The 26,131-nt window shown below is 44.3% G+C and overlaps 1 protein-coding gene across 3 annotated transcripts in view; it reads right to left on the reverse strand.

Annotated features, from left to right (window-relative positions):
- Window positions 1-26,131, reverse strand: part of LOC135899852 (polyamine-transporting ATPase 13A3-like) — a 165,075-nt gene that overhangs the window by 34,327 nt on the left and 104,617 nt on the right. For all 3 annotated transcript variants that reach the window (XM_065429240.1, XM_065429239.2, XM_065429241.1), the window contains exons 3-12: window positions 17,213-17,380; window positions 16,102-16,160; window positions 15,395-15,488; window positions 11,254-11,423; window positions 8,682-8,751; window positions 7,875-8,009; window positions 5,699-5,765; window positions 4,219-4,350; window positions 2,063-2,239; window positions 953-1,098 (exon numbers count right to left, since the gene is read on the reverse strand). In XM_065429240.1, coding sequence (XP_065285312.1) covers window positions 953-1,098; window positions 2,063-2,239; window positions 4,219-4,350; window positions 5,699-5,765; window positions 7,875-8,009; window positions 8,682-8,751; window positions 11,254-11,423; window positions 15,395-15,488; window positions 16,102-16,160; window positions 17,213-17,380 — 1,218 coding nt within the window. The remainder of the gene's footprint in view (window positions 1-952; window positions 1,099-2,062; window positions 2,240-4,218; window positions 4,351-5,698; window positions 5,766-7,874; window positions 8,010-8,681; window positions 8,752-11,253; window positions 11,424-15,394; window positions 15,489-16,101; window positions 16,161-17,212; window positions 17,381-26,131) is intronic.

Consider the following 26,131-nt stretch of genomic DNA (forward strand, 5'->3'; position numbering starts at 1 on the left):
GCTTTACGCAGAGCACTTAGATGCATCAATTAATGATCAGAAGAACCTACTCTAACGACTCAGTACGTTTGTAGAAAATCGCCAATATCGTTTCAGGGTCCCTTTAAGGCATCTTTGTTTGCGCCACCAAGATTTGTGTGAACTTTCACAGTTCCCAGTGCACTATAAGTTTGTGCACTGTAAAGCACCGTAATATAAAACCAATAAAAGTTAATTAGAAGTGATCAGCACATAGAAAAACTCGTAAGATAGAGTAAATGAAAATGAGAAAAATTCAAGGCTTTGTTAAGCGTGTAAGGTTTAAAAAAAAATTTCACTTTTGTTACTTATGCTTATCATAAGCCGTTATTACTATCAAATTATCTTAGCACTCATTTGTCTAATATTAAATAAGAAAAAGAAACTCAGCAGTTACACTGTCCACAGAAAAACAGTAAAAAGCCATGTTTTGACGCAGCGGCAGCGATCAGCACATAGAAAAACTCGTAAGGTAGAGTAAATGAAAATGAGAAAAATACAAGGCTTTGTTAAACGTGCGAAGTTTAAAAAAAAATTTAACTTTTGTTACTTATGTTATCGTAAGCAGTTATTGCTATCAAATTATCTTAGCACTCATTTTCCAAATATTTGAAAACGGCTGGGATTATCTCGCTGGCTGCATGTTGGTTGCAGTTGGCGCATTACAGTGAATCAAATTTTCTCAACTATGTTCACTGGCCAATATGGCAATGTATACTTTAACTTGTTCTTTTTAACTCATGTAATTTACAGTTTTTATATTTTCACATGTTGTGCCTTCCTATCCCGATTACTACGGCATATTGAATTGTTTGAACATAGGCTAAGTTTGTGCATGACAGCAACGTAACCGCAGGTCCTGTCTTGGTATACGTTGACAGCATTAAAAAAAAATTAATAATAAATATAGTTGTCCATCTCGATGTTCCCTTACCTTGAGCACAATGGTATAGATGACCCCTATGCTAGCCAGGGATGCGAGGAAGAGAAGAAACTTCTTGATGTGTCGATTGAACTTGAAGTCAACAGGCTTGGGGAACATGATGGAACGCACCAGCTCTCCCTTGGCTGTAAGAAAGCCTGGCGAAGTGAAATGCAAGAGGATGAGATGATGGAAGATGTGAGCCGAGAACTGAAGCAGGACCAGCACGTGGCAGTGAATGCAATAGATCAACAATAATTAGAAGGCACCCTTACTTATTTTGTTAGTATATTTGCATCCATACAAGAGTGATCACAGAATGAAAAAAAAAAAGAAACAAGGACAGAACTGGCTGGCAAATGCAACCAGAATGGACACAAAGTTTGCCTGCTCTGAAGGAAATTAATGAGTGCGTAGAATAAAAATGCTGACTAGAGAATGAAGAGTGCAAATAAAAGAAACACGAACAACAGGGAAAGGAGTACTCAGTTCAGCCCGATTTCAGGCAGGCATGTTTCTAAAGGCTGGTCCACAGGGCGCAATTTCTCGTGCAAGTGACGCAAGGTGGTATAATGCAGGCATTGTTTTGACATGAGTGTGACGGCTTTTTCTTGGCACGGGTGCAGTCACTTCAATGGTAGGGCAGCTGCTAGCGCAGACGTAAAAATTGCGCAGATGGCACACTTTCCTGGCATGCCATTCAAAGTGGCCCTTCCACCAACCCGTCACTTTTCTTTTGCCATGTTATAACGTGCCAAGCCTCTAAGATTCCCACACGTCACTCATCTGGCGTTCTCAGCCCGTAATGTAGCTCAACTCAGTTCTCTTTTCAGTGTCTGCCCCATGCAACAATTATTAAGCAAAAACAATCAATGCAACGCGTCGAAATTCATGGCTCTGCACACAGGAACAACCAGCCCGACGTATACAGTCGAGCACCTCTCCAACGAACGCCTATCTAATGGAGTGACCTGTATAACGATGGAATAATTCTCTCCCAGTTCTGTTGTGAGCTTGGGACCTTTACAACGATGTGACCTGCATGACGAACGACTTCGGAGGCCTCGAGCACTGCGTTACAAAAGCATTCGAGTGTACAACATGGTAGGAACGTGTACTCACCACTGCGAACAACAACGGCCTCTACATTTTCCGTGCCATAGTAGCGCGTTTGAATGACTCTGGTGCCACAAAAGAGGGTGTGACGACTGTGCTCTTTCGGGTGGTACATGACATCCAGTGTCGGCTGCGAAGCTCCGGGATTTGGCAGTGGTGTCTTCACGACTGGCACACTCTCGCCTGCGAAAGGGTAAAGTGTGTTCGCTGTAACTTAAAAAAACAAAAACAAAGAAAAAGAGGTGCCAACAAAATGGACAAGTACCAGGCACTAAGTGCTGCAGTTCATAGCACAACATCTAATAAAATGAAACCAAACTGTGGACGTTTAACGTCCCTGAAGCAACACACAGTCTATGAGCAACACTGTAGCAAGGTCCGCCAGGTTAATTTTGATCACCTGCAGTCTTTCATCATCATAAACATCATCATCATCAGCCTGGTTATGCCCACTGCAGGGCAAAGGCCTCTCCCATACTTCTCCAACAACCCCGGTCATGTACTAATTGTGGCCATGCCGTCCCTGCAAACTTCTTAATCTCATCCGCCCACCGAACTCTCTGCCGCCCCCTGCTACGCTTCCCTTCCCTTGGGATCCAGTCCGTAACCCTTAATGACCATCGGTTATCTTCCCTCCTCATTACATGTCCTGCCCATGCTCATTTCTTTTTCTTGATTTCAACTAAGATGTCATTAACTCGCGTTTGTTCCCTCACCCAATCCGCTCTTTTCTTATCCCTTAACGTTACACCTATCATTCTTCTTTCCATAGCTCGTTACAACGTCCTCAATTTGAGTAGAACCCTTTTCGTAAGCCTCCAGGTTTCTGCCCCGTAGGTGAGTACTGGTAAGACACAGCTATTATACACTTTTCTCTTGAGGGATAATGGCAACCTGCTGTTCATGATCTGAGAATGCCTGCCAAACGCACCCCAGCCCATTCTTATCCTTCTGATTATTTCCGTCTCATGATCCGGATCCGCCGTCACTACCTGCCCTAAGTAGATGTATTCCCTTACCACTTCCAGTGCCTCGCTACCTATTGTAAATTGCTGTTCTCTTCCGAGACTGTTAAACATTACTTTAGTTTTCTGCAGATTAATTTTTAGACCCACTCTTCTGCTTTGCCTCTCCAGGTCAGTGAGCATGCATTGCAATTGGTCTCCTGAGTGTACTAAGCAAGGCAATATCATCAGCGAATCGCAAGTTACTAAGGTATTTGCCATTAACTTTTATCCCTAATTCTTCCCAATCCAGGTCTCTGAATACCTCCTGTAAACAGGCTGTGAATAGCATTGGAGAGATCTATCTCCCTGCGTGACGCCTTTCTTTATTGGGATTTTGTTGCTTTCTTTATGGAGGACTACGGTGGCTGTGGAACCGCTATAGATATCTTTCAGTATTTTTACGTATGGCTCGTCTACACCCTGATTCCGCAATGCCTCCATGACTGCTGAGGTTTCGACAGAATCAAACGCTTTCTCGTAATCAATGAAAGCTATATATAAGGGTTGCCGCAGGTGGGACCTGCGGCAAGTTGTTTTTTCATCCACTTTAATTTCCATTCCTTTATCGTTTCTTTATTTCATTTATTAGGCACAAGTAATTTCCCCTATGTTGTCCTTGGTGTCAGTGTTTGTTGGCTTCTTATGATATCACAGCATTTAAGTAGCACTTCAGCAGATGACACATACAGCTGGTGGTCAGCAGACTTGACACAAGTTCCACACCATGACCTTTGAGACTTTCAGTACGTAGCGGGTGTCCCCTAATCTCAGAAGTCGTGGCATGGAAATGGCAGCATTTCTTTCAATTTCGACATCAAAGGGACCTATTTTATCTAGCCTGCATGCATCCATTTGTATTTAAAACATTAAATTTTGCATGCTCTGTACCTACACTATATGAAAATAGGATTTTTCTGTGGTGCGAAATTCCGTTTCAGCTGGCCTTTAATCACTCTCACTAATGCAACTAGACCCATGACATTGCTCAGAGAAGGAACAAAAATAAACATTTATAGCAATATGAAATATGCCCAGATTTAAACACCCTGTTGAAAAAAGAAAAAGGAAACACATTTTTCTTTCCAATCTCAGTCACGGAAGAGGCAGGAAGCACACAAAAATTGCATTAAAAACTCTGCAAGGGTCAGAGCACACCTGTGAGCATACTCTCGTTGACAATGCAGTTTCCAGCTGTGAGGACAGCATCACACTGCATCACGCATCCACTGCGAGGCACTATAAGTACATCTCCTGGCACCAACTGCTCTGATGGGATGTTTTCATAGACTGATGCCCCCCCGCCCAGAAAAATAGGAAAAAAAGAAGAAGAAAAGAACAATATGAATTAGGCAAGCGGTCGTATTCAGCAAGATGACTGATATCGCACGTGTGTCAGGCAAGACAAAAGCTATTGCTTTTGCATCTACTACTTAAAAAGTAAAGGGACACAAACAACAAATGCTAACAAAAGTGGTCATGGTCAGCAAGATACCCCACATTTTGCATATACAAGTCAAGAAAAAAAAAAGAACAATCACTTCTGCATGTACATTAAATGGTATTAGTACAAACAAGTAACATTTTTAGAATAACGAAAAGGCTGATCGCTCTTAAGGTGAGTGGAGGCTCGATAAGCCGAAAATTAGAGAAGGAAAGGCAGGTGGCAACGTAACTTCGAAGTTCCTGCACCAACTTCCTCAGCATCACAGATGTTGAGTGTGTCTGCTTTCATTTATAGTTAATTGTTTATTGACAAAGAAACATCACACTACATCTTATATGAACCAAAGGCTCAACTTTGGAAGTTTTGAGGACTTTTCCCAGACTAAAATGTCTCAAATGGGAGAAAATACTTTGAAACAAACAACACCACAGTGTTATCCTGTGCACTGGTTCGAGCTCCAAATTAGAAATTAGGAAATTCAGTCTTGATTTTCACAGCTACTGCTAAACATGTTTGTTTTTTCTTTTCTATGATGGGGAAGAAAACCGTTTTAAATTAACATGCCACCAGTCCTAACCGATTTATTGTCCTTTTTGGTTATTGTCCCTTTAAAGTTCCCAGATGCAAGGCTTTCACTAAGTGTAGACAAATGAAGCCATTTTCACCCAAACTTGTGCAATTGCAGTAGCTACACTTCACATGTACAGACAGTCAGCATCCCAAATAAAATTTAATCGAAACAATTTAAACATAATGCAAAAAATGAAGGACAATGTGGAACACATGCATTATTGCCAATTCTCCTCCTCTGTCGTGAAAGCCAGATGGTCAACCGAGCATCCTGCTTGACCCGACCAACAAGGGAGTTATTCTTGTGCATGAAATTGATGAATGCTGGAAACTGCCGTACGTACTGGCAACAGCACGCCCCGTTCAAATGTCGAGTTGATTTTGCATTGCATCATGTGTGTGCGTGTGTGTGTGCATGTGTCGATCGTGTACTGAGCCTGCAAGGTCATCGTAGTCACTGATCTCACCACGATGGTTTGAGCATGCAGACAATAGTTAATACTGTCCCACAGATGTGCACGGATTTTGCAATTTCCCCTTATGCACAGTTCTAACACTAGATATTCCTTGTTCCAGATTTCATGACAAACAAATAGGCACGGACCAGACATTATGACTCACCTCCTTTGCTTCGCTTGACTGTGACCACATCCATAGCGTGTACAGTGTCACTCAAAGCTTTTTGACTCTGTAAAAAAATGCACATAGAGGAATCTAAGTGATCTAAAACAAGAACAGTTTGGCAGTCACAGGCCACTATCTGACGTAGTTACACATTGTAGGCATGCTCTGCTAGAAATCAGAATTCCAAGGCGCAAAAGGCCCTGCTGTTTGTGGGGATTCAGGTGCACCCAGTGCCTTTGCATGGGCATTTCGACTTATTCTGCTGCCCCTAAGCATCCCTCTTTCCACCTACGACGGCTGTAGGGGGTAGCTTTTTCCACGGACCAGTTTGTGACAGTGGTACTGCCAATCGGAACAGTGTGACCGGCAAGACTGGCAGAGCGAGCGCGAAGGATACCTCTCCAGGACATCACTCGTTCTATACACATCCTTCCTCTCATCCGCTGGTCCCTTTGTTTGGGCATCGTGCGCACTTGAGCTTGTCTGTGGTGCCTTGCACCTATGGCATGTGCATACCTTGTGTTGCTCCTTTCCCGAACACCAAGACGGAAAGCACTGCCTAGCGTTCGTGCATGGTCTAATTTACTACGCCAAGCTGCACTAATCGGAGGCCCAAGCCAACGGAGACTGCTCTTTCTCTTGCAAGTGGTCCCATTGGTTACTGCAAGCCAAGCAGCATAGTCATGGGGAAACTTTTCCCTAGCAGCGCGTCAGTCACGGGGAGCCATACTCTTGCAGTGAGGTGGTAGTGGTACACCTTTATGTACATTCCATCCTTAGTGCGGGAGCTCCCGTGACTCCTGCATCACTCCGGGACCGGGCGTTTCAACAGTGCTGGGTACTGCCGGAGACAACTAAACTGTTTTCGTTGACTTAGGGCAACAGTGCATTTTCTCGCATGTGCAACGCTCACTTTTGCGGCCTGAGCATGCGTGGCAGATTATGGGAAGCAACGGCTGACACGGCCCTGAAGCCCTCGCTAAGCCTGACCCTCCGGTGGTCAGTAGTTCTGCGAGATAAGAGACCTCCACATGTTTTAGCTACGCCATTCAGGACTAATAAACATTCTTTCGTCTTTTGTTTTCTGGGCTTGATTCATTTGCATGTTCGTCGTTTAAAAATTCGTTAAATTATTTGCTGGTATTCTTCATGTCATTTCAATCGCCTCCTCTGAAGTAGCAATCCCTGCATATAGCACGGCTGGTACCTTGAGCTTTCACTCTTCCTTTTGCAAGGTGTCCACGAAATGTAAATTTTCAGCATGAATTGTATTAGTGAAAGCCTTGAATGATGACACTGCAATTGAAGAAAGGTACACTCAAAACTAAGGGAAATACCTACTCATGGAAAGAATTCCTTTCTAATCAGAGCAAACTACATCATATTTGTACTGTTTTCGAAGTTGATTCAATGTTCCTGCCAATATTTTAAAGATTTAATTCTGAACATACTGTTACATTCACGATAGGGGTTTACTTATAGATGGTCAGATGCAAGCACTGCACAGGACAATGCTGCAGAGCAATCTTCGGCTTTCACCCCCCAATCTTCTTCCTTCGGCGCACAAGCAATGTAATGCAGGTACGTAAGTAGCTTATACAGAACTAAGAGAAAGCGAATGCAGCATTAACTACTATAAATATGTATTAAGGAATGCATCCTTTTGCTAATGAAAAAAGGATTCAAACACTGCCTAATAAGAATAAGAAGCCATTAAAGAAAGATGAAGGCAGGCATATTAAAAAAAACAACATACAACCAATTTGCATTATTTAGCACCTGAAGACTGCAGACTTCTGGTTGAATTATCAGAAGTTAGAGATTTTACACAAACAGATAATTACACTAACAGGTTTAGTGCACTCAGTAGTGTTCAAACAGATAATGACAAACTGGGTATACGAACAAATGTATGAATGCATAAGCTGGCTTTTGTCAACACATGGCTAGCACAATTGAGTGAATCACTAAAGGCATCTATTTCATGGCAGCACCAGGAACCTGAATGTTAAACGAGAATATGGCTTCATTATCAACGCTTCAGCCTCAATATCAAACACGCACACATTAATTATTCATGCTTCAAGAGTGCCCTCTCAGGAGCCATTGTCTGTCACTTTGCTGTGTGCTAGTAAGACAACACGGTATGGATTGACCAAAACAACACACTTACCAGCCTTGTCTGGTACACGCCCGTGACTAGAGACAACGAAGACATGACAATGATGCATGAGGCATAGTAGTAGTAGTCATCAGAGAACCAGATGATTATGCTGAATACTTGAAACACATAGAAAGGCTCAAGAACCTGGATGGGAGGGAAGGGACAAAGCCAAACAATGAAGACACGCCAGCATAAAACAGCTGCTGCACAAACACTTCAACGTAAAGGCAGATTTATCGAGCAGCATTCTTTATGTCTTTAATTCCTCAAGCTAGAATCGAAGTGCTGTTTGCCTTTCGCAAGCTTAAATTTCTCAAACAGCACTGACGGCATCTGAGAGAGACAGAGCGATATATTAAATTGTAGATGTAGTCAGACGATCATCAATCAAGCGTACCCATAGGATTTCGTACTTAGCAGCTCTTAACAGTTCAAGTTGCAGACGGTATCTGTGACAACCATACAGCTGGTACGAAACCATGACATGCAGCTATCGTGCCTTGTCTCCCGGTAAAAGAACAGAGCAAGACAGGTTTAAAGTCTAGCCACTACCTGCGGTTACACAGCATGCAACAATGCTTAGGCCTGGCAACTTTAACCACTGCGGCACAAGCCTGCTTCAGTTTGCACGCCTATCATTCAAGAGCAGATTACGTGAATACACTAACCAGAAGTAAAGCAAGGCCGAGAAAAAGCACAAGGCAGCATGCATCACAGACACTTTACAGCTAACTAAACGCCACTAATAGCTTTCTACTGCTCAAAGGTTATACCAGAGCGCTATAACCAAAGAGAAGTGAGGTATTCAAGACTAACCTCTTGAAAGAGGATACGAAAGACTGACTGTATTTGGACATTAATTACATTATCCCCAAAAAGAACTCGTCTGAAAAAGTCAAGGAGCATCGTTTCAATCAGGGGCAGAGGCACATGAGAACAAGGCAAAAACACACTTGATCGCTACAGGCAAGTATCTCCATAAAAAGACCACAGGAAGGGAAAGGGGGAGGCAACGTGTACAAGAGGAACAAGAGATAATGAGAAAGAGAGAGAGAAAGAAGTTGCAGTGCAAAGAGATGATTCGGGCCATGCAGGGTAAGCCATGTAGCGCAGGGAATTAAGAAGCATGAACTTGTATTATGCGTGTTCTAAATGGGATTTAAATAAGCAGTAGATGGTAACCGAAATGAAATTATGTAACATAAAAAAATAACGAACACTATATCGTCCATGCACTGGCCTACAGAATCAAAGACTAGCAGCCAGTGCTAGAAAACATTTCACATAAAGACACACACAAGCCCAGGAATTGGGGACATCAACAACTGGTGCGCCCAAGATACTGCAAGTGAAAACAAGCACTGTTTCTAAGGCAAAGCACCATTTTCTGCAAACAACATCCTAGGGGCCATTATTTGAAGATGCCTACATGCCTAGCCTCAGATCCCAAATGAGTAGTACTTCCGTAGCCAAAAACCAGTTCCAAGGTGCACGCAATGTTTGAAGTATGGGAGCCTATGGAAACTGTCAAAATTAGTATGCAATTTCATAGAGTTAGAAACAACTTGTGAGGAAATTATGCTGTCCACTGGAATATTTCAGGCTTTTACAAACTTTAAGGACTCCACTTTCAACTCGTCGTAACCGCGGGTATCAAAATTACCAAAAAGCTGTTTGGAAGTTGCTCTTTTCATATCACTGTTATGGAATGCAATGCAAAATAATAGATGTAAGTTTGCTGGTTATTCAGCTTATTTGCTTCTTCACCGGCCAACTGTTTTTGAAGAACAGAAATCGAACTCTCTGATAATGTGAACGCAGGCACTGGTTCCGTCGCACTCAGTTCAGCTTAGTGATTGACAGCACATGGAATGGTTCTATATATCCTTGCTTGCATCACTGAGGGAATTTTTTTCAATGTTAGAGTTCAGGGGGTGCCACCTGGTAGTGGAGTGTTCAAATGTTCTCAATTCCTGGGCATGGCTCAAGCATCAATAACTTTTGGTACATAAAATGATACCAGAAGAGTGTTACAATATATTTCTACTGTTCAGCTTATGTCTGTGTGTTGGAATTTAAGCTGCACTTTCACTGAGCAGGAAAGCATGCTTGAATGCAAACATGGTTGAAAAAGTTCAATAAAAATTGTTCACATGGCTTACAATGCTTTGCATCTAGAGCATTTGAATACAGATTTCAAAAGGGGGGGCATACATCACCCTAAATAGAATATGCGCACCCACTCCCCCCCAAAAGAAACAGGTCATAACCATTTCATAACGCAAATGTGTGACATTTTACATGAAATAGAAACAACTACATTGTACAGAATTAATGCACATGGTTGGTGCAGTACAAAACATTTACATGCATTCAATTATAGAAATGTGCAACTTCTATTTGCATCGTGTCAGTCCTAACCACTGATTACACTAAAAACTCTATAGACACATATAGCATATATACAAACAGTTCCCACTCAAGAGACAACAAGGCCATGAAAAAAAGGAGGTGAAATGCAATAACAGGTTTGAATGCAAGCAAAGAAAAAGAAAAGAGCAGTTGGATAAAGGCACAAGAAGAGAGGACAAGTGTGATGCCAGACTTCTCAAGTCTTGCCAGAGTGAAACCTTCAATTTACTAGTAAGAAATGAAGTGCAAGCGATACGTGCCAAGACAAGCTAAAAAATAAATTAGGTGCCTACATGTGATTAGGAATCCATGAGATGAGACGGCAGCAGCAGCAATAGCTCCAAGGAAGCACATTACTCAAGTAAATTTGTAGTAACAATGTTAACACCCATCTTTCAGCTGTTTAATGTTCTCTTGACTGTGCCGGAAATACAAGAAGGTTTCAGAGTGTTTGATCATTTTCTATGCTTGCCAAGAAGCACTGATTAGTCCTGTATATTGAACAGGTGAACTTACACCTACTATGCTGACATGCATAGCAGCCAGCAATGCTTTTGTGGTGTAAACTTGGGAGTATCACCCTGCAAACAGTATTGTGCGCAGTAAATTCCTATTCAGAACTAACGGTAGCGTCAAACTTTCAGAATGCCGATTCAACTGTTCAACTGTAAGAAAAGTGTTTTAGTAGCTGCCAAAAACGAGACGAAACAAGCTGCGAATAGCATGCAAATAGCAATTTAAATTCCCTGCTGTGCCAACACATCTGCTTTGAATGCATGGAAGCCAACAGCATCACAATCTTATTTCTTGCTTCTTGAAAGCTTTTTTTTTTTTCATTTCTCTGTTGGTATGTTTTCTATTAGGCATGGTATGCACTGACACATGATTTTTCCAAGTTCCAAGGGAATGTTTCACAAGTGGCAAGATCAGAGACAAGCATCACACCAAGAACAGGAACAAAACTTTTGTACACTACCTAACCACTTGCTCCTGGAGCGAAAGGCCCTTCTGCTGGTGAAAGTAAGAACACGGCACATTTTTATCGAAACCCCTCAACCTTGCAAATGCTTTGAGCTCGTCATCCCAGATGTAGCGGATCTTCTTGTTTTCAAAGTAGACTAATCTCTCTGCCGGCTGCATCGAACCCTGAAACGGCAGAGAAACACGATGGATACTGCACACTCTCATGGCGGTCTCGGCACCCCACGTGCAAACGTGTCCCTCGGCACCGAGGAATCACAAAAGTGGGGGGCCTGAATTGCCGAGGTCAGGCTGGCACGGAGGTCAGTCATGCCATGTGTCTCAGCAAAGACTTTGAGTCATTTTTAAAAGCAGCATTATAGAGATGCAATGGCATTCTTAGCCTACTTCACCCACACTGGCATCGGTATCTTTCTTTCAAACCTCTATGGACTTGCTACGAGCACTCAACAGGTGCATGTCCCGACAAATAAAAGTGAAGACGCAAGCTCTTCTTGCTGACAATGAAAGTTATATTTTTACGCCTGAAATAGATGCCTATGTAATCACATCGTAGTTCACTGTAAGTCACATATGCTGAACTCCAATTCCACAGTGTGAGTGGGACAAAACTGGCTGCGGTTGGAAGGCCGCATTCGGTGAAGCTGTTCTTTTTTCGTGGCACTCAAAGGTACACACGTCGTAGTCTGTCATGGTGGCACTGTGGCAGTTGGATGCATTTAACGCGATTAGGATTCTTAGCCTTCTTTCCCCCACTAAAAATTGTAAATAAAGGTGCCTTCAGCAATACAGTGTGATCGAGTGCTACTAGCATTGATGTTGACAGTCATTAGACAGTTTTAGTTTAGCGTACGCAACTACAGCATACGCTATACGCTATAACATAGCGTACGCTAAGCAGCGCACGTTTTCGACAACTTTAGTTGGCCGGCGATATCTTCGGATCTCAGAGGTCATATGCCGTTGTTTCGGCTATTTCGCGCCTGTAGCAATAGGTGGCGCTCGCATCTTGAACGTTTCTTTCGTTAGGCTTTGACTCGTTCGAAACGAGAAGCGATCTCGAAAACGCCACGAGGTTATCCATAATACTCTGTCGTCGAAGCGGCCCGAGATTAAGCGAAAGCCGTTTACACAGTCATTTGCTACGAACGAAGTGCATTTTACAAAAGCAACGCCAAATTCAATTCGAAGCGGGCAGCCGGGACCGCCACCACGTTTCCCGCAAACTCCGCAAACCCCGCAAAAACGCTAACGCTAACTCGTTTGCGTTGCGTATGCCCGCTATACCCGCTATTTCATTTAGCGTTCAGCGCATGTGCAGTGACGACCCGCTATTTTTTAGCTTACACAATGGAATAGCGTATGCTATACTAAAACTGTCTATTGTGAGACAAGTTCTCCCAGATTTTTTTAGTTCAGGATGTTACTTTCACAGGCAGATGTTGGCAAATGTGTGAGAACTTGTCCTATTCATGTTCTGGGTTTGTCTTCATCAGGGCAAGGTACACACCTACCAAAGTGGCTCAGGGTGCTATGGATTTCTGCTGCTGCAAACAAGGTCATGGGTTTTACTCCTGGTCATGGTGACTACATTTTGAATGCAAAAACTGCTTTGTATATAGATCTAGGCATGTGTGAAGAAATGCCAGGTGGCTGAGATTAACCTGGAGCCACACATGACAGTGTCACAGCGTCCCTAATAGCCTGCATGTTGTTTCGAGAGGTCAAACACCAGGATGTGATTTTATTTCTCTTAGGACAAGTCTCCTCATCAGAATGCTGGCTTTACACAGGGGCTTCCCTCTTTTGCCCAGAATTGGTTAAGTCGCTAGGCATCTAAAACTGCCTCATTATGCTTTTTGATCATTTTAGCTGGAGAGTGTTTCGCAGCTGTGCAATTGAAGCTGGTCGGTGCCCAAGGCATGTCCATGTATCAAGAACCCAGAGAGTAGCCCAAGTTTTTAGATATTATTTGCTGCTTAATTCTGTCACCAGAAATACTGGTACGCGGTACGCCCCATAGCATCACATCACAGTTAACAAGGAAGGGTTTGTGGGAAAACAGTAAAGCAAACAAGCAAAGCAACTTCTTTGTCTCTGCTGCAATGCTTTTGACGTATACCGTATTTACTCGCATAATGAACGCAGCCCCCACTTTTCCAATCAAGAAGTTCTTTTTTTCTCTTTTTATCGCATAATGATCGCACCCTGAACCTGCTGCCGTGAAGTAGGAGACACACGGTACGATTCGGCGTCTGATATGGCGTCCGGCGGGTGCGACTACGTCCGACAGTGTGTCCGACGCGGAATCGTACCGTGTCTCCTACTTTCATTGTGCCAGAATGTATATGGACGTTCCAGGCGCATTTTTGCTGTTGTCACTGCCGTGCACCGCATGGTGTAGGTGTGAGTGAAAGCGCGCGAGGAGAAGCTGACTAAAACCCCTCAAACTTCGTAAAGTAGCGACACTCTCCTCCTCCGCCTTCCCTCCTCTTCGTTTCTCCTCTCTTTCACACTCCCTCCTCGACCGTGGCGCCGCCTACACTGCTCGAGCGTAGCAACAGCGCCAACATGCGCTCCCCGGCACTCCGTAGACGCTTCTCGAGCAAAAGTCGCGCTGATGCATGGCGCGAGGGCCCACGTGATGCTGTTAGGCCAATGGCGACGCGGCGTCGGCATCGGCAAGACGGCGTGAGGAGGAGGCGGCATTCTTCAAAGCATGGCAGTACTTTACGAAGTTTAAGGGGCTTCAAAGCTGACGAATCTCGCGCTATCTTTCGTCGCCCAAGAGGACACCCTCCCCCCCCCCCCGGGGGGGGGAGGGCGTTGTACTCTGGCAACTGCGTATCGCACAACCGCGATCGAGGGGCACCGACGGCCGCAGCTCAATCTCCCGCGTAAACGGGAGTAAAAAATTGGGAAGGAAACAACCCGTCATCCGTCGCGCGTTGGCGCCATGGAGTGGGGTGGGGTACTCTGCCAGCAACTGCGCATTGGGCGGCGCGCCCTTTCCTCAAGGCGGTCTGCGTCGGGGCTGAGTCGATGGCGGCTCTTATCTTTATGGGTGCTGCATTCTCACTGCTCAGTTTGCGCTGAAGCGAATGTTTACAAGTTTAAACGGCCGATAAACCCACTATCATAACTTCGTGTAGCTGTCCACACATTTGCTATCGCAATCGATGGTTCGGATTTCGGGCGAAACCGACTTCTTAGAGGTGACTGCGGGGGAAAGAAAAAAATAGCACAAAATTTTACCCCGCGTAATGAACGCACGCCCCTGCGTTGCGCATATTTTTCGAGAAGTGCGTTCATTATGCAAGTAAATACGGTACTGGTATATAGCACAACTGAAAGTTTTTGCTGACACACGTGGTACGTTCTACTTAACATTTGCAAAGGGAAGCAAAAGATCCAGGGACAAAGAACACTTATGACTGTGCACGCAGCAGGTGCTATGTCAAAATTTTTTTTAAGTGCCAAGGGCAGTTGCGTGCTGTTAGCATGTCCTTGTCACTGTACTCTTCCCAAGGACAAACTTTCCATATATGACGCAGTGGTGCGCTCTAAAAATACTGCAGCAGCTTCATTCCAATTTACGTTTTATCCGACTGATAGCTCGACAACTCAAATAGGCAGAATCCTTGTGTGACTGTGGGCAAATTATACTTGGTACCGTAGTCGCAAGCCATTTGTTCAGGCCAAAGTTTACGGTTCTCTGAATGCAATCCTTGACAAAAGCGTGCTGTTGTGCATCGGGCATCTGACAAGGTCTTCTACTAAAGAAATGCTCAGCTTTTGTTTACCTTGGCCACTTAAATTGACAAATAAATTACAATGCCGCAGAAAGCTTCAGAGCAGCAGTTGACAGAAATCATCAGTACAAACATCCAGAAATTACCTATCTAGTTCCAGTACACAAATGAAAGTACCATATGTAAAATACAATAGAGTCACAAGCAGCATTAGTGTTGACATCACAAATTGTACACTGAAATACTAGTGATAAAGTTTGCATTATTGCATTATACTAGTATTCTGTATGAAAACTATCTATTTATCATCTTGTGAACTGATATAGTAAACATAGCATTAATGTGTGCACATGCATAACCAATAAAAAAAAAGTCAATACTTACACCAGGCTTCAACATCACAAGTTCATCAAGTTTGTTTGACTCTTGAAGTGGGGAAGAGTCTGCTTGTCCTGTTACAGATAGCATAAGTGGCACACTGAAAAAACAAAACAAAAAAACTTTATCGTTGAAAATGTTTATAAGAGAATGCCAAGCTTCATGCAGTGTTTTTTCTAAACTAGTTTTCATCAGACTACACTTAACTGAATTAGTTGAACTGACTAGCATACCCTTTTGATTGTCAATTCATTGCTGTTAGCAAAGCTGGACATGCTTAAGCACAAGAAGAAATTGTTACGTTTCAGGTAACAAGTCAATGCACCAATACATTTAATGCATAAAGAAATAAATTACTCCTTTTTAAATCTCACAAGAAAAGGAAGGACCCATGTGATCACAATGCAGTGTTTAAAAATTTGCACTGGGTTAAACAGCCAAACTTTCAAGAAACAAACACCCATTTAAATGATTCCTTCAGGCAAACTTGTTTGAATGAGAATGCATAGCATGCAAAATTTTACAACACTAGAGATAATGTGGGGCAGTTAGCCTATATATTAGAAGTACATAAACATCTGCTTGCTAAATATAGGCACTACCTTATTCTTTTTCCCATAAGATGAATGAGGGTCCCTAGAGCTCACATACTGCCAAATACACAAATGGAAAATTCTTTGAAGCAGCAAGCGCAATCGCTGTACGGTACTTACTTGACTCCAGAAGGCAAGATAGTCCGAACTTTTTCTACAAAAAACTGCTTGTACTGATCCTGAAAAAGTAAAAAAAAATCAGTGGAGAGTATTGATGCTGATTTGCAAACCTGATTCCCTAAAAATGAAAACAAAATCACAACACACCACAATTGTACAATCAGACAAATTAGAACATATCTTTGAAGCAGAGCACATTGAACAAGACAAAGACAGGACAAGCGTTTGGCTTGTCCCGTATTCATTCATTTTTGTGTTTTCTGCCTCGTGTTTTTCTTCAAAGGGTGAAAAATGTGTCTTTTTTCCAAAGCCACCTGCAAAGTGTATCCAGCAATCAGAAACGGAAAAATATTGACAATGAATCAGTAGATCATGCCTGCTTTTATGACATACAACTTTTGTGGAATCGCCTTGCAAGTTATGAAATGCCTTATTCACTGCATCTACACCAGAACATCACCATATGCCAAAAACATAAGGCATGAAATGACGGAGCAGTCGAATGTAAAAAAGTTTGCGTGTTAGTGTCCTATGATGAACGTGTACATATCAGGGCACTGCTGCTTGCTTTTTGTTTTGTATTTTTTTACTTGGCGTTAAAGTGACGGAATCGTTTCACCTGCCCCGGTGAAGCTGCCACGAAGTACTGCATCACTCTTCTACCTCATCCACAGGCCAATAAAGCTTTAAGTGCTTTCCTGCACTTCGCACATCAACCTCAGATTCTTTCCCTCATTCCGTACACTGTTGCAACCCAAATACCCTTTACTTTTTTCTTTCCCGTGTCTTCAGCTGACTGAAACATTATATACATGGTTCACTATGCACCATAACAGCAACAAGCCTGTGGCCCCAAGAAACTTCTAGTCCTGTGACTTATCAGTCTGCTATGCTGGAACAAAAAGCACGGTTTAAGTTCATGCAATGTTCAGAAAACCGATTTTTACATTTCCGCATAAAAGAAAGACACAAAAAGCCTCAGGAGTAATACTTTACATTTTTGTACAACTTACGGCAAGCTTCACTCTAGTACGAGAGTGATGATGTAAAGGAAAAAAAAAAAGTGTCTGATATCTCTAGGCCTCTGACAGCGACACAAGCAAAAACCCACCACAAGCAACACTCTGGTGGCCTGTTGGAGCGGGCAGCGCCGGTGGGTGCAGTAAAGCCACCAAGCAGGGCGCCAGTGGAATAAAAGCCGTAGCAAGCCCACCGTCAGCAGCATGCCGCACCAGGTGGCCAGCGTGCGGCAGCCGTCGGGCCGGTACCCAAACACCTCCTGCAAGAGGACAAAGACATGAAACAAGGCATGATTTAAACAAAAGTTATTTTACAACGCAAATCAATGACTGAGCTTTGAGGGATGCCATGGCAGGCTCTGTGCCGGCTTAATGTATTGTACCTAGTCTATTACAATGCCATTCCTTTTCATACTTCATAAGTGGTCTGAGCAGTGTTCCTCCAGCCATGATATCACTGGGATTGAGCGGAAGGAATCTTTACATTGTACTGTACAGAGTTGTACTGCACTGGCCCTGGTTTTCTTCATCCCTTCCTTACCACAATTGGAAATGTGCTGTGGTTTATTGAAAATAGCCTTCCTTCTCTCTTTCTCTGCAATCTGTAGGGTGTAGCTGCACATAATTTAGGGCACATACAGGGTGTTCCAGATAATGCATTACAATTACTTAAATATAGGGAAGATGCGATGGTTAAATGATTTTCTCAGGATTGTTACCACCACCAAGACGAAAATTTGAAAATAACTTGGAGTAGTAATTGGACAACTAACAGGTGGTTTCCAAAACCCGGCATCTAAGCCGTGTTTCCGTCTACCGCAATTATTTTTGCCTCACGCAACAAGCAAAAGCACAGCCTTCAAGATCTGCATATTTAAGACAGAGGGCGCTACTCCTGGGATGCAGATCAGAACACCACCTATTGTGCAAATTAGACTTATTTTTAAATGAGAGAGCCAGACGATTGATTCCAGTGGAAGACTCGAAGTGCATCATCCGAGGAGCTAGAAATGCAAGAAGTTGATGGTGTAAATTTTTACAAGGTAATGAATTTGGGGAGCATCAAAGTGGCTTGCGGTTTGCAGATGACATTGTCCTGTTCGAAAGTGATGGAGGCGACTACAAACAAATCACTGAGAACATTAGCCACCAAAATATTAAATAAGATCTGAAGATTAAAATGCCTGATACTAAAGTATTGTCCAAGAGCTTGACAAAAGAATGAGAATTCGTGATTGGCAGCCAGCTTACAGAATCTGTGCAGGAGTACAATTACCCAGGCCAGTTAGTCACAGGGGACACTGATCACGCAAAAAAAGATTTATAGAAAAATAAAAATGGGCTGGAGCACATACGGCAGGCATTACAAGTAATGACTCTCAGCCTTACCACTGACCATCAAAAGAAAAGTGTACAATCATTACATCTTACTGGTAATAAGTTAACAACACACGGGGCAGAAATCTGGAGGTTAGCAAAGAAGCTTAAGAATAACTCAAGGACTGTGCAAGGAGCAATGGAACGAAAAATGATATGTGTAACATTAGCAGACACAAAAACAGAAGGGTGGATTAGCAAATGGGGGAAACAGATATTTTAAATGGAAGAAATGAAAAGGAAGAAATGAAATTGAGTGAGATATGAAGCGTAGAGAAGAGAACTGGCTGTCTATTAGAGTTGTACAACTACTGAGGATGGCAGAAAGCTAGCTGAAGTGATGAAGTGATGAAGTTTGCAGGATTACAATGATGCCAGGTGGCACAATACGGGTAACTGGAGACATCAGGGAGACGATGATGAATTCCGGCCAATATGACACAGAACATTTATTAAAGTGCCGTGTCTGCTTGAACCTCACTGGTCCAGCAAGTATGAAGCAGGGTCCTTATCAAGTGGCAGTCTCACTTGCTTGATGATTACTTCTTTAATTGTGACTTCAAGTCATCTTAAGATGTATGCCAATATGGTAAAATCAGTCCTTAGGAAATCACTTAATTATTCCAACCTCCCTATATTTGAGGAATTTCAAATGCATTTTCTGAGACACCCTGAATGAAAGAAAAGCAAATGCTTACATTGACACACCTCCACCAACTGTTTGCTATCAGATGCTGCAAGTGATCATCATTAACAGGAAACTTCTGACGCTAACAGTTCTCCTCTGCTTTTAAAGAGTTTCATGTTAGGAGAGCTTCTTATAACACTACAAATTGCGTCGTATGCCTTTTGAGAGTTATATATGTCGACACTGATGGAAGGTGCTGCCTGTTCGTCACACTAATAGAATTTGTGAGGGGTAGGATCAAACTCTATGGGCATGACAACACACGCACTTTCCTTGGAGAAGAGGCATCTCAGATTCCGCCGCCATTGTGGGTTGCACGTGGCCCCACTGCAGCATGAAAAGCGCGCTTCTGGGGCTGTGTTCTGAAGCATAACTACTTTCAGATATGTTCCTTCACTTCTGCAGGGATGTACAGTTGCGCTCATCATGAGCTGCATCACAGTACCTGTGATAGAAAGGGCTCCAAAACATTACGGTAGCACCGACACACAAAACATTTTTCAGCTCATGCTGAAAGCGACTGCATGTTACATGGCCTGAGGAGCGACAGAGCACCCTGACCGTCGGCTCATTTGACCCCTGAACGTACATGGGACACATGTGTCCTCAAATTTGAAACATCTCAATACACATGTTTTCCCCTAGAAACCTACTGAGGGAAATTCACGGAACTAGTTAACTCTATGACAAAGCACTGACAAAACGTTGGTGGAGTCGTGCAATGGGGTGCTTTGACATCGATAAATTAAGTACTTGTTTTGCGGGTTCTTCAAATAAATGAAGAAAGATAATGTGTGGAATATATAATGCAGTGATCCCGGGTTCTAGGCAAACCAAGATTTTTGAATTTAAACAAGTACACAATACTTTTTTACCAAGAAGGCGGCTTTGGGACATATGTGCCCCAGTGTACTGTGACAGAACGCTGGATGCCAATTGGCGGTGTTTGCTTGAGGGTGGCACTTTTATGTTCTAACAGACGCTTGAAATGAATAAACTTGTATACTTTGTGGCTTTATGTGTACCCTAGTTTATTTGGGATAAAACCTATTATATTCAAGATCATGGTAGGAAAACACTGCAAATTTCTTGTATCATAATTTCTTATGATACTATAATCTAGATGCTAGATGGTGGTGATAAACTTTATTGAAAGGGGGAAGGGTAAAGAGGGACGTGGCTGAGCGTTAAGGCTCAAGTAAGGCCCTGGGCCTGCTTGGCCTTTTCCGCCCAGTCCACCAGTTCCAATTGTCGGTCGACGTCCCCGGAACTGAGCCAGGCTGTCCAGTCAGTCTCGCTGCTGACGGGGGGATGAGAGAACGGGAGCGAGGTGCATTCCCACATTATGTGTGTGAGTGTTCCTGTTTCTGAACAGAGCCTACATTTGTCGCTTTCCCTGCCCCCTGTGATTTTGTTAATGTATTTTGGGTGTGGGTATGCATTTGTCTGAAGTCGCCGAAACGCGACCGCTTGCGTTTTGTCGAGCTGCTTGGCCGGTGGTCGGAGCGCGCGACGCCTCAAGCGATACCGATGGGCTATTTCATAATAAGTCTCGCAGGGTTCCTCGTGTGTCTCCTCCTCATTCACGCCGTCCGCATCCGCGGACGAGGCTCGGCGCGCGAGATCTCGAGCCAAACTGTGAGCCGACGCGTTGCCGGGCACAGCCGCGTGAGCGGGGGTCCACACGAGGGTTTTCAAGCTGCTTAGGGGGCGTCGTGTGAGGACATGGTACGCCTGTTTGCAAATTCTACCACGGACGAAATTGCCGATGGCCTGCTTGCTGTCGCTGATGACGGTATTTGCGTCCGCATGCATGGCCATGGCAATCGCGGTTTCCTCCGCTTCCACCACTCGGCCAGCCGTGATTGTTGTATGTTCTAGCAGTCCTCCGTTGTGATCAGCTACCACCGCAGTCATGAGGTTGCCGCGAGGGTGTCTGGCTGTGTCTGTGTAGGCCACTCCATCTTGCGAGCCATAGCGTCGCCAAATGGCTTCACTACGGGCCTGCCGACGGCCCTGATGGAACTCGGGGTCCATGTTGCGGGTAGAGGTGGGGCATAAATATGCCCCCTCACCTTTTGCGGAATCGTAACGTACTCTGTAATTTCGGGGATAGCCTCGAGACTGAGCTTCCGGAGGACTGTGCGGCCAGCCGGGGTTAGCGAGAGACGTCGGACTTGGGCTGTGTGGTGAGCGTCCAAGAGCTCCTCGATCGTGTTATGCATGCCTAAGGCCTCTAGCCTTGCGGTGGCCGCGTGGTCCGGAAGGCCCAAGGCTGCCTTTGTGCTTCGTCGGATCATGGTGTTTAATTTGGCTAAATCTGTGACTGCGAGTTTGACATATGGTGTCGAGTACATGGTTCTGCTGGTTATGTATGCCTGCACAAGTCGAAGCAGATCGCCCTCGCCCATGCCGTGGTGCCGATTAGCCACCCGGCGAATGAGCTGTAGTGTGTAGTTGGTCGCCCTCTGGAGTTTCTTTAACATGAGCCCGCAGCGCAGCGTGTTCTGAAAGTCTAGCCCCAATATTTTGATACTGGGGCGCTCCGGGATGGTAAGTTCTCCGACTTTAAGCTCAAGGAAGCGCCTTCTCCGTGGTAATCCCCTGGGACAGCTACTCCTGCTGGGCTTGATCAGGAGGTATTCGGATTTTTCCGGTGAGCACGTCAGGCCCCTTGACTCCGCATAAGCTTGTACGACGTCGATGCCGTGTTGCATGATCTCTTGAAGAGCTTGTGGATCATCTGCCGCTGCCCATAACGTCACGTCGTCAGCGTAAAGGCTGTGGTGAAGCCCAGGGATAGAGCACAGCAGTTCCGGGAGCCCGCGCATCGCCGCGTTAAAGAGAAAAGGGGAGAAGATTTTGTTTGATGACAACCCCAATGAGTTTGCTTTACAGCTTGACAAAGAACATCTTGACAAAGTTGGTGCAGAAATTGATGCAGAAACCCCAGAGAAGACAGAACACAGTATTCAAAGCCACCCAAAAAGTGAGAGGGATGCTATGTCAGCCAAAAATCTTGCAATTACTGCTCCCAAAAACTATGTCTGCAGTCAAAGGGTGATCGAATGGAGGAAGACATACAAAACAGCAAATCACAGTTCATTCCCGCGTGCAATGCAGGGAAATAAAGTGTATTCCCCAGTGCAAACAACCGGTGGATCTCATAACACCAAAACTCTTTTCTGTTATGAAGTTGGAGAGCTTTCTAAAAATGCTTGTAAAAGAAAGAATTCGGTATGCTGAGCAAAACGGGAGCGTTTTCATAACATCAGCACAAAGAAATCAAGGCGTTTCTAGTTGTCAACCTTCTGATGCGTTATCATGTCCTGTCAGTTCAAAGGTAACTTACGAAGTGGATGGAAAGTCAGAAATTACATACTATGTTCAAGTGTTCTTTAAATTCCTGTACATTGGGCATCGTCTACATCATGTATACGTCAAACTGCAAGCTGACAAGCCCACTACGCCCACTCTGACATCGCCGCAGTTCTGCCAAGCAGTCGCACAAGTTCTTATCGAACATTTTTTGGGAGCTGTGAGCGGAACACATGTCTTGAGCAGATATGCAGGTGCATATGAACGCACACAAGACAAAAAGCTCCCCCACATCAAATTACAGATGCTCCCACAACCATATATTTACCTGCTGCAACATTTGCAATGTTCACTAGTGCTTTTCCTATACAGCAAGAAATTAGCGGAAGCAGCTAAGAAGCCCACGTAAATGTTTGACTCCTTTAAGGTACGTATGGTCACATATGTCCCAGAGAATAACATGTAAGCTACCAGAAATATATTTTTGAAAAGTGCTTCATTATTGTTTCGAAGGCCCAAATAAAAAGAAAAAAAAAAGGCATTACGACGATATCTTCTCGGCTCACTGACTTATGTACCCGAGGGGGTTAATCAACATGCGCTGAAGGTGATCATCTCCTAAAGTGATCGATTGCGAATACGGCCTCCGATTATTTTTGTGCGTGCTCATATGTGCGCGTATATGCGGATGCACGCGCGCGCAGACGCAAACACCCGCGCAAACATGGCGGCAAATATGACGGCGAGGCAGTCTTGGAATACAAACTTCTCCGAGCGCGATGTCATCTACGTAACAATCCAAACATGCGCCCGTCACCAGGGTTGCCGTTGGGAATTTTTTAAAAAGAGCCAGAACTGAGGCTAAAAGTAGCCAAAAGTAGCCACGCCACCTGGTCTTGGCGCCAAATTTGTAGCCAAGTAGAAAAGCACCATTATTATAAGCAACTCTTATTAATGAACAATAAATAATATCATTTTGAATCAACACAAGAACACAGAGTAAATAAAGAGCAAGGAAATTTGGTTCTCTTGCTTGGCCTTCAAGCATCAGGTACGTTGCAAATAAATAAAAGTTCAGTCCGCGTAGTTTATCTAGAGTAGATAGTGTTCATGCCGGAGTAATTTTGGCACATTCTATTCAACAACTCAGCAGGAACGTCAAACGATGATGCTGTTTTTTCTTGAAGTCGTAGCCCAAATTTGATTCGCAGAATCGCCATGAGCAAGTCCAGCTTCATTTTGTTACGGATCTCTGTTTTCGTCAAGTTCACGCAAGAGAACACGCGCTCTGCATCAGCGTTAGAAATTGGAAGGGTCAAAATTTTCAGTGCTCCTTGCGCCAGGTGTTGAAAAGGGCATTCGCCGCAAGGGTCCTTGTACGATGCCGCTGCGTGCCAGAAAGTCAAACATGATGCGCGATCAAGTGCACCGCTAACACTCTGCAGCTGGCGTATTTCAGACTCCAGTTCGATTGAGGAACATCCAAAAAAATGCAGCGGTAGCTTCATTATGCATTCACGGCTCTTAGCACTTTCTATGCCATCGGGATTTATGGCACACAGTCTTCGAAGTGCAGAGGAGGCATTTGGAAGTCGCTGCTGCAGTCCCATCGCCATTTGCCTCAAGAATTGGAAACAGCGCTCCCTCACGGCCCGTTGGTCTTCAATAGGGACTAGTGAAATCTTCTCTCTGAAGACGTCACCTAGGTCCACTACCTCTGGTTGCAGGAAAATCGACTTCATTTTTGCCAGGTCTAGCGACAGCAGACTTGCCGTTGTGTTGTGCCTCAAAACTGATGGATTCAAAATCCGCCTAAGAATTTCCAAATACAAATTTTCTAGCTCTTGGAAGACAACCAGTGGGTCAGTTGTGTTTGTTTGGAACATTTTGTTCACTCGCCTAACGTTACGGAGAACTGAGGCAAGAAACACGAGGTAAACATAATTTTTTCTGTCTCGATACATCTCTCGTAAAATGCGCACGTTGTAGCTGCGATCTTCTGCTTTCTCAAAAAACTCTTCGAGAGACTGGTACTGCGCCAAAATTCTTTCTATAGAGTCTGCAATAGCAAGCCATCTCGTCTGCGAAAGCGACAGAATCTTGGGCGGTGGATTTGCACTTTCATTTTCCACTGTCATACTGGCATACAGTCTCTTATAAGCATCTTGCCGGCAGCTGCTGTGTGCAAAGTAGTTGTAGGTTTCTCGCACTAAGTGCTCAACTGCAGAAGGAATCGCCTCCATCGACTTGGATGCCACAAGGTCCAGGCTGTGGCAAGAGCATTTGATCAGAATCAAGTCTTTGTTGTCCTCACTAAGACGACTGAACAGAGAATTGTGTTTGCCGCACATGGCATTTGCACCATCGGTGCAGAGTCCGAGACAGTTCTTGATCGATAGGCCGTGCTTGTCCAACGTCTTCAATACCGTGTCGTGAAGCGTTTCTGCCGTTCCATCAGACAGCTTTACGAGATCAAGAAGGGTGGTTGCAATCCTGTTTTCTTCTAAACTCAGAAACCGCACAACCATGCAAAGTTGCTTTGTCCTGGATACATCGGTTGATTCATCCACCATTAGAGAATAGCTGGAGCCGTTCAGTTGTTTGTCCATGTTTTCCGTGAAGTACGGGAAGAGAACATTCGTAATTATAGCCGTGCACTTCGTTCTGTGCAGATCAAAATCATTGAATTCGGAATACAGAATCTCACCAAGTTCGTCGACAGCATTTATGGAAGTGTGCACTGCAGTGTACAAGGCGATCCTTAACTCTCGGCGAGCCTTTTCATAGTACGTTCGACTCGAAGACGCTAGAAGCTGCGGCAGTTTTTGTTGCGAACTTGGGATTACTGCGCACTCGCGGTGCTTTTTGGTTTCTGCGTGCTTCAACAGATCACTGTAGTGGGGTCGAATGTTGCAATCGCAGTACTTGCAGTGAGCAGTCGTTCCGCCGTCACGTGACGAAATCCATCCTGTAACGCATGGTAATATGCATATTAGATACTAAGCGGCATGCGACTAAACGCCTAAAGAATAGTTTCCGTTTTGCTTACCGCTCAGTTTCTTGTCCTTTCTCCATTCTTCTCGAAACGTGCGCTTTGCTCTTGCGTCTTTTCCCATGGTAGACGCCGGTGTCGGCAAGCCGAAGGCACAAAAACAGAAGCTTTGTCGCCTTGGGGTACACAAGTGTTATTTCACCTGTACTGCTCGTTCCTCTCTGGTGTCATGCCGTGCACACGGCTGCACCTAAACGCATGGTTTCGGATGCATGACCCTAACGGAGAAAGTACTCTAGATTAGTGTTATTTTCTCCAGATGGAGCGCAGCGTCCTTGCGGCCTTTGCTTCGCCGTGCGCTAGAATTAGCGTTATTTTCTCCAGATGGCGCGCAACGTCCTCACGGGCTTTGCTTCGACGTGCGCCCATCACCCACAGTCCGTGCGTCTGCGCACCCGCGTCTGCTAGTTGGTCTCTATGTGCGCACCGCCGGCGGAGAGAATATATGCGTACAGGACGCGCGCGCTATGGCGCGCGCGCGTCAAGGCGACCGGAACAGCCATGAGGAGAGCAAAGCTTTAAAAATAATTGTTCTTCTTTGTTCTTGCTTGCTATTGTATATGCAATTGCAAAAAA

This window comes from Dermacentor albipictus, chromosome 2 (genome assembly GCF_038994185.2).
Source record: "Dermacentor albipictus isolate Rhodes 1998 colony chromosome 2, USDA_Dalb.pri_finalv2, whole genome shotgun sequence".
NCBI classification, from domain to species: Eukaryota; Metazoa; Arthropoda; class Arachnida; order Ixodida; family Ixodidae; genus Dermacentor; species Dermacentor albipictus.